This window comes from Juglans microcarpa x Juglans regia, unplaced genomic scaffold (assembly GCF_004785595.1).
Source record: "Juglans microcarpa x Juglans regia isolate MS1-56 unplaced genomic scaffold, Jm3101_v1.0 JmScfU0001, whole genome shotgun sequence".
Classification (NCBI taxonomy): domain Eukaryota; kingdom Viridiplantae; phylum Streptophyta; class Magnoliopsida; order Fagales; family Juglandaceae; genus Juglans; species Juglans microcarpa x Juglans regia.
The window spans coordinates 718,157-732,524 of record NW_024475745.1 but is presented as its reverse complement, the minus strand read 5'-3'; the positions used below and the strand labels follow the sequence as shown (position 1 = coordinate 732,524).

Sequence of the window (14,368 nt, the reverse complement as noted above, 5' to 3'; positions counted from 1 at the left end):
GGCAGCAAATCAACTTCCCCAATTCCCTCATGTCAACTTGATATGGATACCCAGCTGGGAAAGACCAATAATCCAAGAAGAAAGAACAATTAGAATGTGGTAGGGAACTCAGGTTTTTCGGCCACAGTAGATTACGTAGAAATGTTAGGCCAACCAACCTCACGGCCTCCTACTGCCACCAGCCTTTCATGTCTTACGATTTGCTCTTTCAATCTTTCCTGCCACTCATTTAAACCCCACCCCCCACCCACAACTGTCACATTAGTATGATTGGCTCTTTCCATCTGTTTTGTGTATCAAATTTGCACTTGAAAAGTGTCTTTTTGGCCGACTGATTCAAGGCACAAACAAGAAAGAAAATATCTTTTCCAGCAAATGCATCGAGTAGAAAAACATGGCATGAGCTATGCTGCATGTCTACATCAGAACATGATCCAAGAAGGCATCTCGAACAGCAGACCACTCAAGTCGCACTAAAAGGAGGATGCCACAGAATTATTATCAACATTACAATCACCAACAAATCATTGTATTGTTATAAAAAAATTGAAAGAAAAATGGCGTATAGATGGATTTTTAACAAAATTCCAATTCCACCCAAAAGAGACGGAGGAAACTTTAACCAGACGCGCTAATATAGCCGGGCCCACCTCTCCGGATGTAACATCAATGACCCTACAAATATTTTTACCTTTCTGTAGAAAATTAAAAACTAAACAATAACAAGGAAAAAAGGTCACCATCTTCAAAGACAAAGGTAGTCATCTTCCTTCTCTTCCTTTCTTGGCACAAACCTAGGCAGATTCGATAACGTGTTTTACACAAGACAATCCTAGAGCAGACCACTCTTTTCCAGCGCCTATATGCATTTCTTCCTCCTTTAGGCTTTAAGGCCTTTTCATTGCATCCTTTTCCAGAGTTTCACTGCCAGTTTGGATTGTTCCTATACAATCCGAAGTTGTTGGGTTGGAGAGCTCCTCTTTCTCACTGCAAGCCTCAGCCTGATCCACAAAAGTAAGCTGCTCTTTCAACATGGTATTAGAAGCAGCAGACGTCCTGTTTGTGTCGAGGAAGAGGCAAACTACAGCACAGTCATCGGTTTTAGAAGTTGGATACCTATATCTCCAAGCTCGAATTGCTGACTCAACAAGGAACCGAGCCGCAGAGGAACGTGCTGGGGCTGATGCAACAATGTCTACCACTTCTTCGTTTGATAGCACATCCCAAATCTGCAGAAAAAAAAATGTAAAGCAAACTTAGTTTTGTTCACAACTACAGAATGAGTAATATCACACAGAAAAAGAAACAATATGGTTTTGTTATCTGCCTTTGGTTGGCTATCCTTACCCCATCTGTAGCCAAGACGATAAATTCATCCTTCTCGGTGATGTGCCTATGAGATATATCGGGCACAGAGATCAGACCAAAATCTTTTAGGCAGAAATCTCCAAATGCACGAGCCATGGCAAGGCCAGGGGAGTTATTATTTGGCAGCCAGACACGAGCAACCTCAGGTTCATTCTGAAGAGCAAAAACACGCCCTCTGCACTTCCGGATTCTATCCGCTTCCTCTGTAAAGGAAAATAAAAACAGAAAGACTTTAGCAAGAAGTTGACAAAAACGAAAAAGAGGATAAACAAATGTGATAGTAAAAAGAAGCAACCAAGCAAGACTACAATGGATTGCAAGAGAGTTTCTTTTGTATTTCCAATTCATGAATAAAGGTAAATGGAACACTTAATCTATACATCAAGGAAGTCCGCTACCTAGAAAACCAATATATCTATTAGCCAATGAGTTTGCTTAATTCATTGACACTATGTCATCATCCAAGTCCCAGCTGTTTTTCTCTTGCCAAACAACCGCACAATACCACTGCACCAATCCAACTAGCTAATATATCTTACTAATTAAAGGAATTTCGGATTTTCTGCCACTGGCTCCAAGCCCAAGCTTTAGGCCACTCACCGGTCTGATTCACACATTTAAGAGTTTACGCCATTAGGTCCATTACATACATCACTAGTGTAGTCAACACAAGCAATAATGCTAAATTTTCTCTTTGCCTTCTATAGATCTTTGCCATATGCATCAACATCATTCACTACTCCTAACAAATTCTACTTCGCCTACTATTTCCTTCATCTGTTATGACAGGCCTAATATAAGTACTTCATTGCCCTTACCAATTGCACCAAACATGTACTGCTAGAAAATGACAGATGTGAACAATGTCATTTAAGAATTATGTGTAAACATGGCAACAAGGTTTAGGAATATATGTCAACTGAGCAAGTGTGTAAACATTTTAATAATTTATTCTTCCATAACATGCCGGGATACTTCCTGTTACTAAAGCATAACCTTATTTTAATTCCACACAAACTCCAAATTCCATAACCTTATTTTATAGAAAATGTACTTGACTATTCGGAATTACTCTCACACCCAGATAAGAGAAGTCAAGTTTTTAGAATGATAAACATTCAATTAAGGCCTAGTCCATAGCTAAACCTAACTGTCCCATGGTACGTATTTGGAGACTCTGAAATATTGCAGTGAGAAAGGAAGGAAATATGTTATGTAGAAGCTTTGTCAATGAGACCCTATGTGTAAATATAATATAGGAGAAATGTCATTCTGCACCACCAAAGTACCACCCGTTTTTCTAATTGTACTCCAGACTACCAAGAGCATCAATGCTGTACCCTAAACTACCATTTGTTTTCCAATTTACACCCCACCATCCAATTGATTGCAATATAATGGAACCTAATGGGTTTTCTAAAGCACGCTCAATATGAATTTAAATGACCAAACTACCCTTCATTTATGAAAAAAATAAAATAAAAATTCAATTAATTAAGATTAGTTAAAAACTTAGAAAAGGATCAGGCCAACATCTTTCCCACAATAAAATATTGTTTCAAAATAAAAAAGAAAAAAAAAAAAAAAAAAAGGATAAAGAATTTAAGCCCGCTGTCTCCCCATCCAAAAGAATGAAAGCCCCTTGGCAGCTGCAATTGCTTTAGCTCAATATTACTACAATATCTAGGAGAGTAGGGTTGTTTGGGAGATGGGGTGATCTCGTCTCATTTCCTTCCCAAATATCATTCAAACACAAACACACAAAAAATTCAGCTTTTCCAAATCCCAAAACAAAAATAATATTAAAAAGTTATATTCTAACAATATTTTAACTTTATAATATTTTTATTCAAAATTTTCTCTCATCTCCCAAAACCCCATAAAACATCATAATTCAAACCATTTCATTACTATTCACAAACCATTTCACTACTATTCATAGATTTCTCATCTTATATCATTCCCCAAGCATCCCCTAACCCACAATGCACCCTTAATAGAGATAAACTTTTGGTCTATGCATAAGAGATACATTCCTTGTGTCTAGGTATTCAACATTGATTGAAAGAAGTAGTTGAGAAGAACTTATTGCAGAAAGAGAGAGAGAGAGACCTGGAAGACTTGGTTTGAGATCCACAGTCAACTGAACTGCAACTAGAGAATGATCTTTGTCTCTCATACCCAATACTGCTCTGGAGTCCCCAACATTTCCAATGACAAGATCCTGACCCTAAAATAGCAGCCAATGGATACACAAGCATTAAGAATATATCACAAAATACAGATTTAATTTAACTATTTTAACTGCTATGAGAGAATAACCTGCTTAACCAGAGTCACCGCTGTTGTCCCGCTACAGAAGCAATCAATATGTGGGTGCACTCTCAGTTCCCTGTCCATGGCTCTGAAAGCTTTCAGAAATGAATCCTTGAGAATCTGAAAGATCTCAGGATGCTTTTCTGCTTCTTGAAGATCAACAGAGACCCTAGATTCTTCACCAGCAGATATGAAGTGAGTATCTTCCAAGTTCATGCTTCCAGCAGTATTAAGGCTGATCTCTTTGAGAACATTTTCACCAGTCATGTTCACTTCCAAGTGGGCACTTAGTTTCTGAGGTAGTGAATCTCTCACTCTCTTTGCAACAATGTGACCATACGGACCATGGCCATCAAAAACACCACAAAAAAATGTGTCTGTTCTGGAACCATAATTCTGAAAATTGCAGTTTAAAAAAAGTTGGTGAATGAAAATCTAGCAAGCAAACAAACATATTAATACTGCTACCAATTTTGGATACAAAAGGAAGATGAATGATTTCATATAACGTAGCTAAGTATTTTTTCTGATCAGTTACTTAAAAAAAAATTATTTTTCCTGATCAGTGATCTTTTTGTAGCTAATTTTATGGAGCTATTATTTGCCATGATGTTTGTTCACAAGTAAACACATGTTAGTGCATATTTACTGAACTCAATATATTATGCTACTGCATATGTAAGGAAAAAAAAAATCTAGATGAGTTGAAACATCTGCTTTCCTTTTCATTCATTGCTTCCTTTTTGTTCCTTCTATATTGTTCTCTGGTCCTTGATTATATTATTATCCTACAATTAAGATCATCTTATGCAATTAGCTCATTATATCACTGATCATAAAATTATATTCTTTGTAAGGAATATAAAAATTGACAGAGTAGCTCTCTTTAATAAGTAATAAAAATTTCCATTATGGCAACCTTCAATTATTTGAAATGAAGCTGAGTCAAATCTCTTATTCCTCACCTCATACACGGACCCATGATGAGAAACATCAAACAAAAGAAGATTTCAATTTTCCAGCATAGAAGTGTGATATGGTGAGGAAACTGAAAGACTGGATAATATCCTGGAAAAAAGAAAATTACAGGATATGCAGACAGTTCATAGAAGTACTTTTCAAGAACTAGGGGAGAATTTCCTCTAGCTGAATGTATCTGAGGTGAAGGCAAATTAACAGATAAGATGAGAGTTGAAGAATTGAAGAAGTAGATTATGCATCTTGATATGAGATTAATAAATTAGCACCAAAGCTACAGATATTATACTAAAGTTCCATTTGCTAGAGAAAGCAATCAAGCAATTGTAAATGGAACAAAATAAATATTATTCTTCAATTAAAAAAAAGTTGTTAATAGTTTTCTTGGTATGCCACTAAAAAACAATATTGACCAAAAAGAATTTATAGCATGTGAAGATGAGGAAGAGCTCACCTCCCAAACAATCATGGCATCCTGGTTGGTCCCTTTCTTGCCTTGTTTAGTAAACAAAGACGCCACTTCACTAGACCCATTTAAGAACATCCTCCCTGGAATTCTATGCAATGGTTCATCCCTCCGATGCTCGAAGGAAAATTTCCGAGAGCCTGGCCTTTTTTTTAAGATCTTTCGCTTCCTGACTACTGCAGGGGATAATGGCGAATCAGGGAGTGGGCTCCCGCTTTCGGCAGACAAGCAGGACCCCATTCTGAGGGCTCTGACTACATTTAAGATGCATTCCAGAGGAGCTGAAGAATCACAACCCCTATTCTCAATTGACGGAGCCGTCAGAAACATTTAGTGGAATCCTACAAACCTTTCTAATTTGTGGATAAATCCACTGATTCAACTTTTAACCTCTCGAATTCAGCAAATCGAATAGAACCCTTGTGAATTCACAGCCTAATTATCAGATTAAGGCGTCAATTCGCCCTTTATTCTCTTGGATCACAATCTACCAGAAAATTGGCGCAGACCCTTTTGAACTCAAAGCCCCCTGAAGTAAAGCTTCTGAGGTCTGCCCCCAATCCCAGGAAAAAAAAAAAAAAAAAAACAGAAATCAGCGAGAACCAAAATCGCCATAATTGCTCAGATACTAATAGAAGGAAGGTACTTCTTGTAATCGACTCGTGGCTGAAGCACCAAAAATAAATAAATAAATTCGACCTTTTTACTATTATTTGACCACGAAGATACCGGAAAGCTAAAAAGAGCATATAGCCCAAAAGAAAGCCAAGTAGTAAGATTTATTGCAGATATAACTTTTTTCCGTATCCAATATGCAACAAATACCTCTTCCAAGACAAAACCCCTCAGTCTTCACATACCCATAGATCCAATATGAATAACCAAGCCATCTAACATAATCTCACAACTTTAACCAATATGAAACCAAACACTTCAACCAATGATTTTCAATCAGATCAAACTCAAGATAACAGAAATGAAAGCCAAAACCAATCAAAATCGGCACAAACCAAGGTAGTCTTGCCGCACAGAATGCCAACAAAAGGAGAGAGCAAGCGTAGATATGCCTTTGGGCGTTAGCTCAGTTTAGCTGAGCTCATTTACGAATAGCGATGAGTTGAATGGTTGATGGGCTATTTAAATTATGTTTAAAATATGTTAAAAAAAAATTAAGTTCAAAATGTGTTTCAATCTTAAGATAAATTTAATATTTTTTTAAAAAAATAAAAAAATAATATAAATTTTATATATAAAAAAGTTTTAAATTGTGATGAATTTAATAATTTAGAATTAAATATTTTATTTTTAAAATTAATTTAAAATTAGACTGAAATCAAATGTTAACCAAAGGCAGAATGAAATGAAGACGGAGACGGTAGAAGGAACGTTTCAATTGTAGAAAAATGGCAACCACCGAGACGAAGTGAGATCTTTCGTAACGAGATAGACTTTTTGTCTTGTTTCTTCCTTAGAGAGATAGAGAGAGAGTTTACCAAGAAAGGAGGAAGGGCTTAACCCTGTCGCTCACTTTCAGAAATAACAGACAAGGAACAAGTATAATAAGGTCAGACATGTTTGGGCGGAAAAGTGAAAAATTGTTGCGATAAACGAAATGTACGGATAACATACCATTTTCAAAAAATTTTATAATTTTTTTTTATAAATATTCATTAAATATAAAATATTTTTTAATTTTTAATTTTTTCATATAATTGTTATTTACTCGTTATTTACAAAGCACAATACAAATTTTTTAAATTTTAAAATAAAAATTATATTTAAATAATTTTTTAACTTTAAAATATTTTTATTAAACTTTTTATTTTTTATTTTTCAAAATCTAATAAATATTCACTATTATTCACAAACTATTTAACTAGTCAAAAATTATTTTTGATAAATTAAATCCTTAAAAATGATGAGCAAGGAGTCCGAGAAAAAGTTGCGTGAAATCAAAATCGACAACACCAAACAATCTGACATGAAATTGCTCTAGTATCAATTAATGCACGAAATTTGAGCATCAATCACGCACAAGGAAGTGAGAAAATAGTATACGAACTTTAGTCATATTTATCCAAGTAAGATTTTGAAATTAGGAATCTTCTAATCTATCCATTCTCATCAGTCCTCATAGTTGGCTACGGACCCTCTCAAAAGATCTATTTATAATGGTGTCAGCAACCTTCCATTAAGGAATATAAACACTTGGTGTATCATAAAAAATTACAACCTTTCATGGTTTATCTATATATTAGACAAACATCTCATTGAACCGCATTAAGTGACTCAGTATAAAAGGTCATTTAAGTATGAAGCGGCCTGGGTATCTGATGAAGAATGCAAGAAGCTTGTACGTACAAGAGGAATGGATGGAAGGAGAGGCAATGGATGTAAGTGGCATTAAAGGATATCCAGATATGTCTTCAACATTGCAGTTGAGCCTTATCAGTATGGAATAAGAAAAGCTGTTCTGACATTGGAAAGGAAATCAAAGAAAAAACTGAAGCTTTAAAACTGAAGCAAGATGATGAAGGGCAACATAATATTGAGGATATTAAGAAGTTGCAAAGGGAGCTAGGGATTTTACTTAAAATGGAGGATACAAGGTGGAGGCAAAGGGCAAAGGTGCATTGGTATAAGTAAGGTGACAGGAATACTCATTCTTTCATGCATGTGCTACACAAAGAAGGAAGCAGAATAGGATATATACACAAGATAAGGGATTCTGAGGATATTATGACAGATGATGAGTCAGAAATTGCACAAGCATTTAAAAATCATTTTTTGAGTATCTATTCATCATCAAGACCAAGCAAAGATGAATTGGAAGCCTGACTTTAATGTGTAGACAGAAGGGTAAAAGAGAATATGAGCTCAGAGCTGGTGGCACCTTTCACTTCTACAGAGGTTTATGAGGCTCTTAAATAGATGAGTCCTTTTAAATCTCCTGGACCAGATGGCTTTGGAGCTGGATTCTATCAGGAGCATTGGAGTGCTGTGGGGTCCAAGGTATGCATGGTTGTGCTTAATTTTTTAAATGGGGGTATATGCCTTGTACTTTATAAATCACACTAATATTGCTATGGTTCCTAAGACAAGTACTCATTTGTTGGTACATGATTATAGGCCAATTTCCTTATGTAATGTTTTGTTTAAGCTTATATAGCAAGACATTGGAAAATAGGCTTAAGAAAGTTTTATCTCCCATTATATCTAGCTCTCAGAGTGCTTTTGTCTCAGGGAGATCCATTACAGATAATGTAATGGTAGCTTTTGAATTATTGCACTCAATGAAGACAAGGAAAAGGGGCAGTGTTGGCAGTTTGGCATTGAAGTTGGATATGTCAAAGGTCTATGACAAAATAGAATGAGAATACTTAGAAAACATAATGAGAAGGTCGGGGTTTGCTGAGAATTGGATCAAGATAATGATGAAGTGTGTGGCATCTGTTTCATATTCTCTAGTTGTGAATTGTAGGCTTGGTGTAGGGGTGCTACCTGCCACCTACGGGGCGGGGCCACCCCTTCCCCTTACCCCGCCCCGAGTGTGGCTTTCACCCCCGTCCTCCGCCCTAGTGGGCGAAGTGGATTCCCAATCCGCCCCGCCTCCATCTACTTAAAAAAAAAAAACACTACATTTTTCTTGGTTTAAAAATTATTTCAAGTGCAAAATAATTAAAAATACTTTTTTAGACCCAAATTATAAATTTAAATTTTGTAAATATGACTATAATTTAAAAACTATGTAATTTTTAAATTTGCTAGTGTATATTTTATGTAAATTGTATTGTATTAGCTTTTAAACTATGTAGTTTTTAAATTTGCCAATATATATTTTGTGAACAAGTCTAACAAATTGTAATATATATTTATATATACACAATTTGTAAAATATAAATATATATTTATATATATATAAATATATATTTATATTTATATATATAATATATATATAACATATATATATAAATGTAGGCGGGGGGCCCCGCCCCAGCATGGGCGGAGTGAGGGGGGGGGGGCAGCGGGGTGCGAGGTCCTGCTGCCCACCCCTAGCTCGGTGAGAGTTTTAGACCAACAAGAGGGTTAAGACAAGGTGATTTATTGTCACCTTACCTGTTCATACTGTGTGAAGAAGGATTGAGCTTCTTATTGAATAGAGTTGAACAAAGAGGCATAAAGTGGAGTCGCAGTAGTAAATGGTGGAATAATGTAATATTCAGTAAAGCAAGGAAGGAAAATTGGAAGACAATTCAAGATGTTTGCAGTTGTATGAGAAGGCTTCCAGTCAAGTTCTCATTTGACAAAAAACATCAATTATGTTTAGTTCTAACACAGAAGAATCCATCCAAAATGTAATATTACAAGAAGCAAGAGTGGTGTTGTGTGGAGACTATGGAAAGTATCTAGGATTACCAACAATGATTGGTAGATCAAAGTACCAAATTTTCAAGGGGATTAAAGAGAGGATATGAAAGAAGATACACAGCTGGAAAAATTCATTTTTATCTACTGCTGGAAAGGAGATCATGATAAAGGCAGTGTTACAATCTGTTCCAACATATACAATGAATGCTTTACTTTCAAACTTTTGGTGGAACAACAAGCAAGAAGGAAGAGGCATATGTTGGAAGAGATGGGAAAAAATGGGGGAAAATAAAATGAAGGGTGGAATGGGGTTTCAGGACATAGAGATTTTCAATAAAGCTATGCTAGCAAAACAGTGTTCGAGATTGCAGCAGGATATGAACACTCTAGTTGCAAAAATATTTAAGGAAAAATAATATAGAAGCTCTCACTTTATAGAGGCAAAGCTTGGTTTTAAACCTTCTTTTATGTGGAGAAACTTGGTGGTAGCACCAAGTCTCTTAAAGGAAGGAATGGTATGGAGGGTTGGCATGGTCACAATATTTCTATTTGGAATCAGAAGTGGTTGCCTCAATCTCTTTCTTTTAAAGTAAGGTCACCTGTGAAAGTCTTGGATGAAAACTCAAAAGTAAAGGAGTTGATAATTGAGGATCTTCACTGTTGGAATGAGAAACTGATATTCGATATCTTTGAGAAAGATGAAGCCATTCAAATATGCAGCATACCTTTGAGTAGAAGATAGGTTGAAGACAAGGCAATATGGGGCTACACAAAGGATGAAAAGTTTACAATGAAGAGTGCCTACTATGCAAAGAAAAGCATTGCAGTTATTACCCAAGGTGAATGCTCGAGCATCCATGAAAAAAAAAACATCTGTGGGAGAAGGTTTGGAAAAATACATATCCTTGGAATAGCTAAGCAGTTCCTTTGGAAGGCACTTAATTCGATCTTGCCCACCAAGTAAAATTTATTTCAGAAGAAGGTTGTGGAAGATGCTTTATGTCCCATATGCTGCAGGGAAGAGGAGACCATTCAGCATGTGCTTGGACATGCCCAGCCGGAAGTGATGTGTGGGCTGAGAGACAAAGTGCATTGCAAAAGTGGAGTTGTGAGAATGTGGATTTTTTCCTGCTATGGGGCATGTTGCAGTAGAGTTTTAGAAGGAAAAACTAGAAGAAATATCTGTAATTTTTGCAAGTCTTTGGTCCAGAAGAAATAAAGCAGTGTTCGAGGAGAAATTTGATAACCCAAGTAAGGTTGTGCAAACTGCCTTATTTAATCTTAAAGTCTTTCAAGAATCTGATGATGATAAAGGAGAGCGACAAAATCAAGTTAGTAGGAGGAGAATGGAAACGAATTACAAAAATTAACTTTGATGCAGCAATGAACAAGGCAGAGCAGAAAATGGGAATATGAGTGATAGCAAGAGACTATAGAAGGGAGATCATGTTCTCTTTGTGTGCTGCTAAGAATTTTGTTGGAAGTACTGAGCTAGCTGAAGCATGTGCTTTGTGGAGGGCTATGGAGATATGTAGTGATCTGAATTTACATAAAGTGTCTTTTGAAGGGAATGCCCAAAAAGTTATCAATGATATTAACAAGAAAGAGGCTACAAGTGCATGGATGGGGCAACAAGTGGAAGAAATCAAATTCATTCTCCATCACAGATCTGATTTGGAAGTCAAGTTCAATAGAGAAGGAAATAATGTGGCACATGAACTAGCAAGGAGAAATGGATGGAGAGTTGTGCTGGATTGCAGAAGGTCCGTATGAAATTATGCCTATTGTTGAAAAAGAAAATCCATGTATTGATTAATTTTCATTTCAATGATGGATGAGAAGAAGTATTTTGCTGATTAAAAAAAAAATGGTATAAGAGATTAGTTTAAATTAACTCAATAGATTTCAAACGTCATAATTACTTTACAATTCTCATCAACATGCATTAGAAAAAACAAATCTTCATCCTCTTTTCAACATCTTTATGATTAGAGATATAATCAGCCGTCTCTACTAGGTCTACTACCTGCCCTATGCGGGTGGGAAACTGGCCCCCTGCTCCCTGCTTATTGGACTCGCCCCTCGGTCTCTCTTGTTTTGCATGGTTGGGTGGTCTTGCCCGACTACCGGGTGGGCAGATAGGCCTATGGGCTGTTCGCCCATATGTGCTCCACCCAATTGTCAACAGATGCCGGTCGTTACCAAAATGTGCTCCACCCAATCGTTAATAGATGCCAGCGTGGTGTCCTTCAAAAGAACCCAATCGTCATCAAAGTCAAGCTCAATGGCCTTAAGCGGTGTACTCGATGTGTCCTTGAGGACCTCAAAAGAAGAAGATGACGACGACGTAGAGAGGAAGACGACAGTATACGGAGATGAAAAAGAAAAAAGAATAAGATGAAGAAAAAGAAGGCAAAGAAGAAGAAAAATAAAGGAGGAAGATGATAGGAGAAAGAGGTTGGGAGAAGAAGAAAAGGAAGAGGGGTGAGATGCGACAAGAGGTTGGGAGAAGAATAAGAAGAGAGTGGTGAGATGCTGCGGTGTATGAAAATTAGGATTAGAAATTATGATTTTTTTTTTTTTTTTTAGATGGGGAGGGCGGCGGGTGGATATCTTGCTCGCGCATTAAATCGGTCGATTATTCACACAGTATCATATGAGCAGGGTGGGATGCATAGATGGCCCCTTGTTGTGAAACCAACGATGATAAATAAAATAAAAATAAACACAAGCAAATGATCACATGACAAAAATTAACTTTGGCAACGTTCCTATATCTATAGAGCTGCAAAGAATTTTTATTATACTAGGGAATCACAAAACACACTTTGGGGTAAAATCTCACTGTTCAAAACCCTCATTAAGTACATATTTATAGTGTCACGATAAAAATCTTAATTTTCAGTTTTTCACATTATTCGCTCAAGTAGAGTGTCAAGCGCACGTTAACTAAACTCTTTGCATGAGCTTTTGCGAGTGTTGAGTGAAATTTTGGGTTGGACCTGTTTCTGATCGCAAACGGTGCTAAAAAGTTTTATGCGCTCCATAGCACAAGCCTTATTGAAAATTCACCAAAAAACCATAACGCATCCTTATGGGTCATCAAATTAGGCCGACACACCGAAAAAACCAGGCTCCACAAATCTAACAATCTCCCACTTGAAGATTGGTTGCAACTAACACATCACCATTGCCTCCCAAACATGTAGTCCTCCACCTATGCGACTCACATCCCTTGCTTCAAGTTAGAAGACCAACTGAAGTTGCGCACAACCTCAGTTCCTCATGTACAACGCCCTATTCAACACATTTGCAGGGCAACTCTCAACTCCTGCTGCATTGGAAATATCTAGTCTCGTACTAACTCTGGCACACATCAGAGAACTTGTAGTTGAGGCCCCCATCTCTGACCTGGGCGACTAATCCCACCTCTAATCTGAGCAACTGACCCCACCTCCTACGGCTAGCCTATTCTTTCTTCAGTCAACGTGCCCCTCTCTAGTGCAGTTTCTGCTTCCTCCCTAGAAGTCCAGTCAACTACCTCTCAGCTAACTCTCACGTGCTCGATCTCTCATCTCCAAGATTTTACGTTTGTGATGTGGTTCACCGCTTTCAATCAACATGATATAATTCAAGGTAGGTGACAACTGTGGAGGTCTGGTCGTCCTAGTAGCTCTCGAGCACCAACTGTAGGTGTAGATGTCTCTGGAACAACAGACGCTTTGTCCTCGTTTCTCACACCTCTACTATGCACCGTGGTATTGGGAAATTTCCCTAGGCTTATATGATCTTTTGCACCTTTGTATTTTCCTGCACATCACTAGACCCTAATGTTAAATACAAAGTGTTAGTTATCTTCCCACGTGCCAAGATCAACGCACCCTTTGTAACCTTCACGTTCCTCTAGAAACTCTACTGTATGACCGCTATGGTCGAGCTGTCCCACAGATATCAGACTTTTCTTTAGATCTGGAACGTGTTTGACTTGTTGCAAAGTCCACACACTCCTATTTAGAAGTGCGATGTGCACATCGCCCACTCTCATTACATCCAATGCCTTTCCATCAGTCGTGTACATTTTCCCAAAATACCAGCAACATAGTCTGCATGACCTCTCAATGTGAGATGCTATGGAACGAAACCCCTAAATCCAACACCCAATCTTCAACCAGACTGTGCACTTCAGAGCGTCCTGTATTTCTTCAGCCACCACGTTCACAGCGTCTTCCTCTGTTTATTTTTTATTCCGACAGTCTCTTTTGATGTGGCTCGGCTTGCCATAATTTCGGCAAGTGATTTGCTACCCAGATTTGGACTTGCTCTTACCCCTGTTCCTGGAACTTGACCTGACGTATCCCTACCCTAATAGTCAATGTTCAAGGCCAAACCTGAACCTGAACTTGAACCTGAGATCTCACCAAAATCTCTTCTGCGCACCTCCTCAATAAGGATCATATCTTGGATGTCATCATATTTCAACTTCATCTTCTCATCAAATTTACTTAGCCATTTTCATAGTCTTCCAACTATTTGGAAATGATGCCAACATGATCAATGCCCAAATCTCATCATCAAACTCAATTTCTACAAATGACAATTAGTTTGTGATAGTATTAAACTTATTCAGGTGTTGGGCAACATACATACCTTCTGTCATTTTTCAAGTTGAACAGTTTCTTCATTAAGGGCACCTTGTTATTGGCCAATGGCTTTTCATACATACTAGACAAAGCCGTCATGAGATTCATTGTGGTCTTCTCCTTAATAACGTTGTGTGCAATTGATCTTGACAGTGTCAACCGAATAACCCCCCAAAACATGTCGATCTAATAGGTTCCAATTAGCATCATTCATGCTCCCCAACTTCTGTCC

The 14,368-nt window shown here is 37.3% G+C and overlaps 1 protein-coding gene across 1 annotated transcript; it reads right to left on the bottom strand.

Moving 5' to 3' along the window:
* Positions 1-468: 468 nt before the first annotated feature.
* On the bottom strand, positions 469-5,910 carry LOC121245189 (probable protein phosphatase 2C 33). The gene is made up of 5 exons (XM_041143462.1): positions 5,117-5,910; positions 3,691-4,080; positions 3,481-3,598; positions 1,348-1,571; positions 469-1,229 (listed from the first exon to the last, which is right to left on the bottom strand). The coding sequence occupies exons 1-5, from the start codon at positions 5,456-5,458 to the stop codon at positions 888-890; spliced, it is 1,416 nt and encodes a 471-aa protein (XP_040999396.1). The 5' UTR covers positions 5,459-5,910; the 3' UTR covers positions 469-887.
* Positions 5,911-14,368: the final 8,458 nt, after the last annotated feature.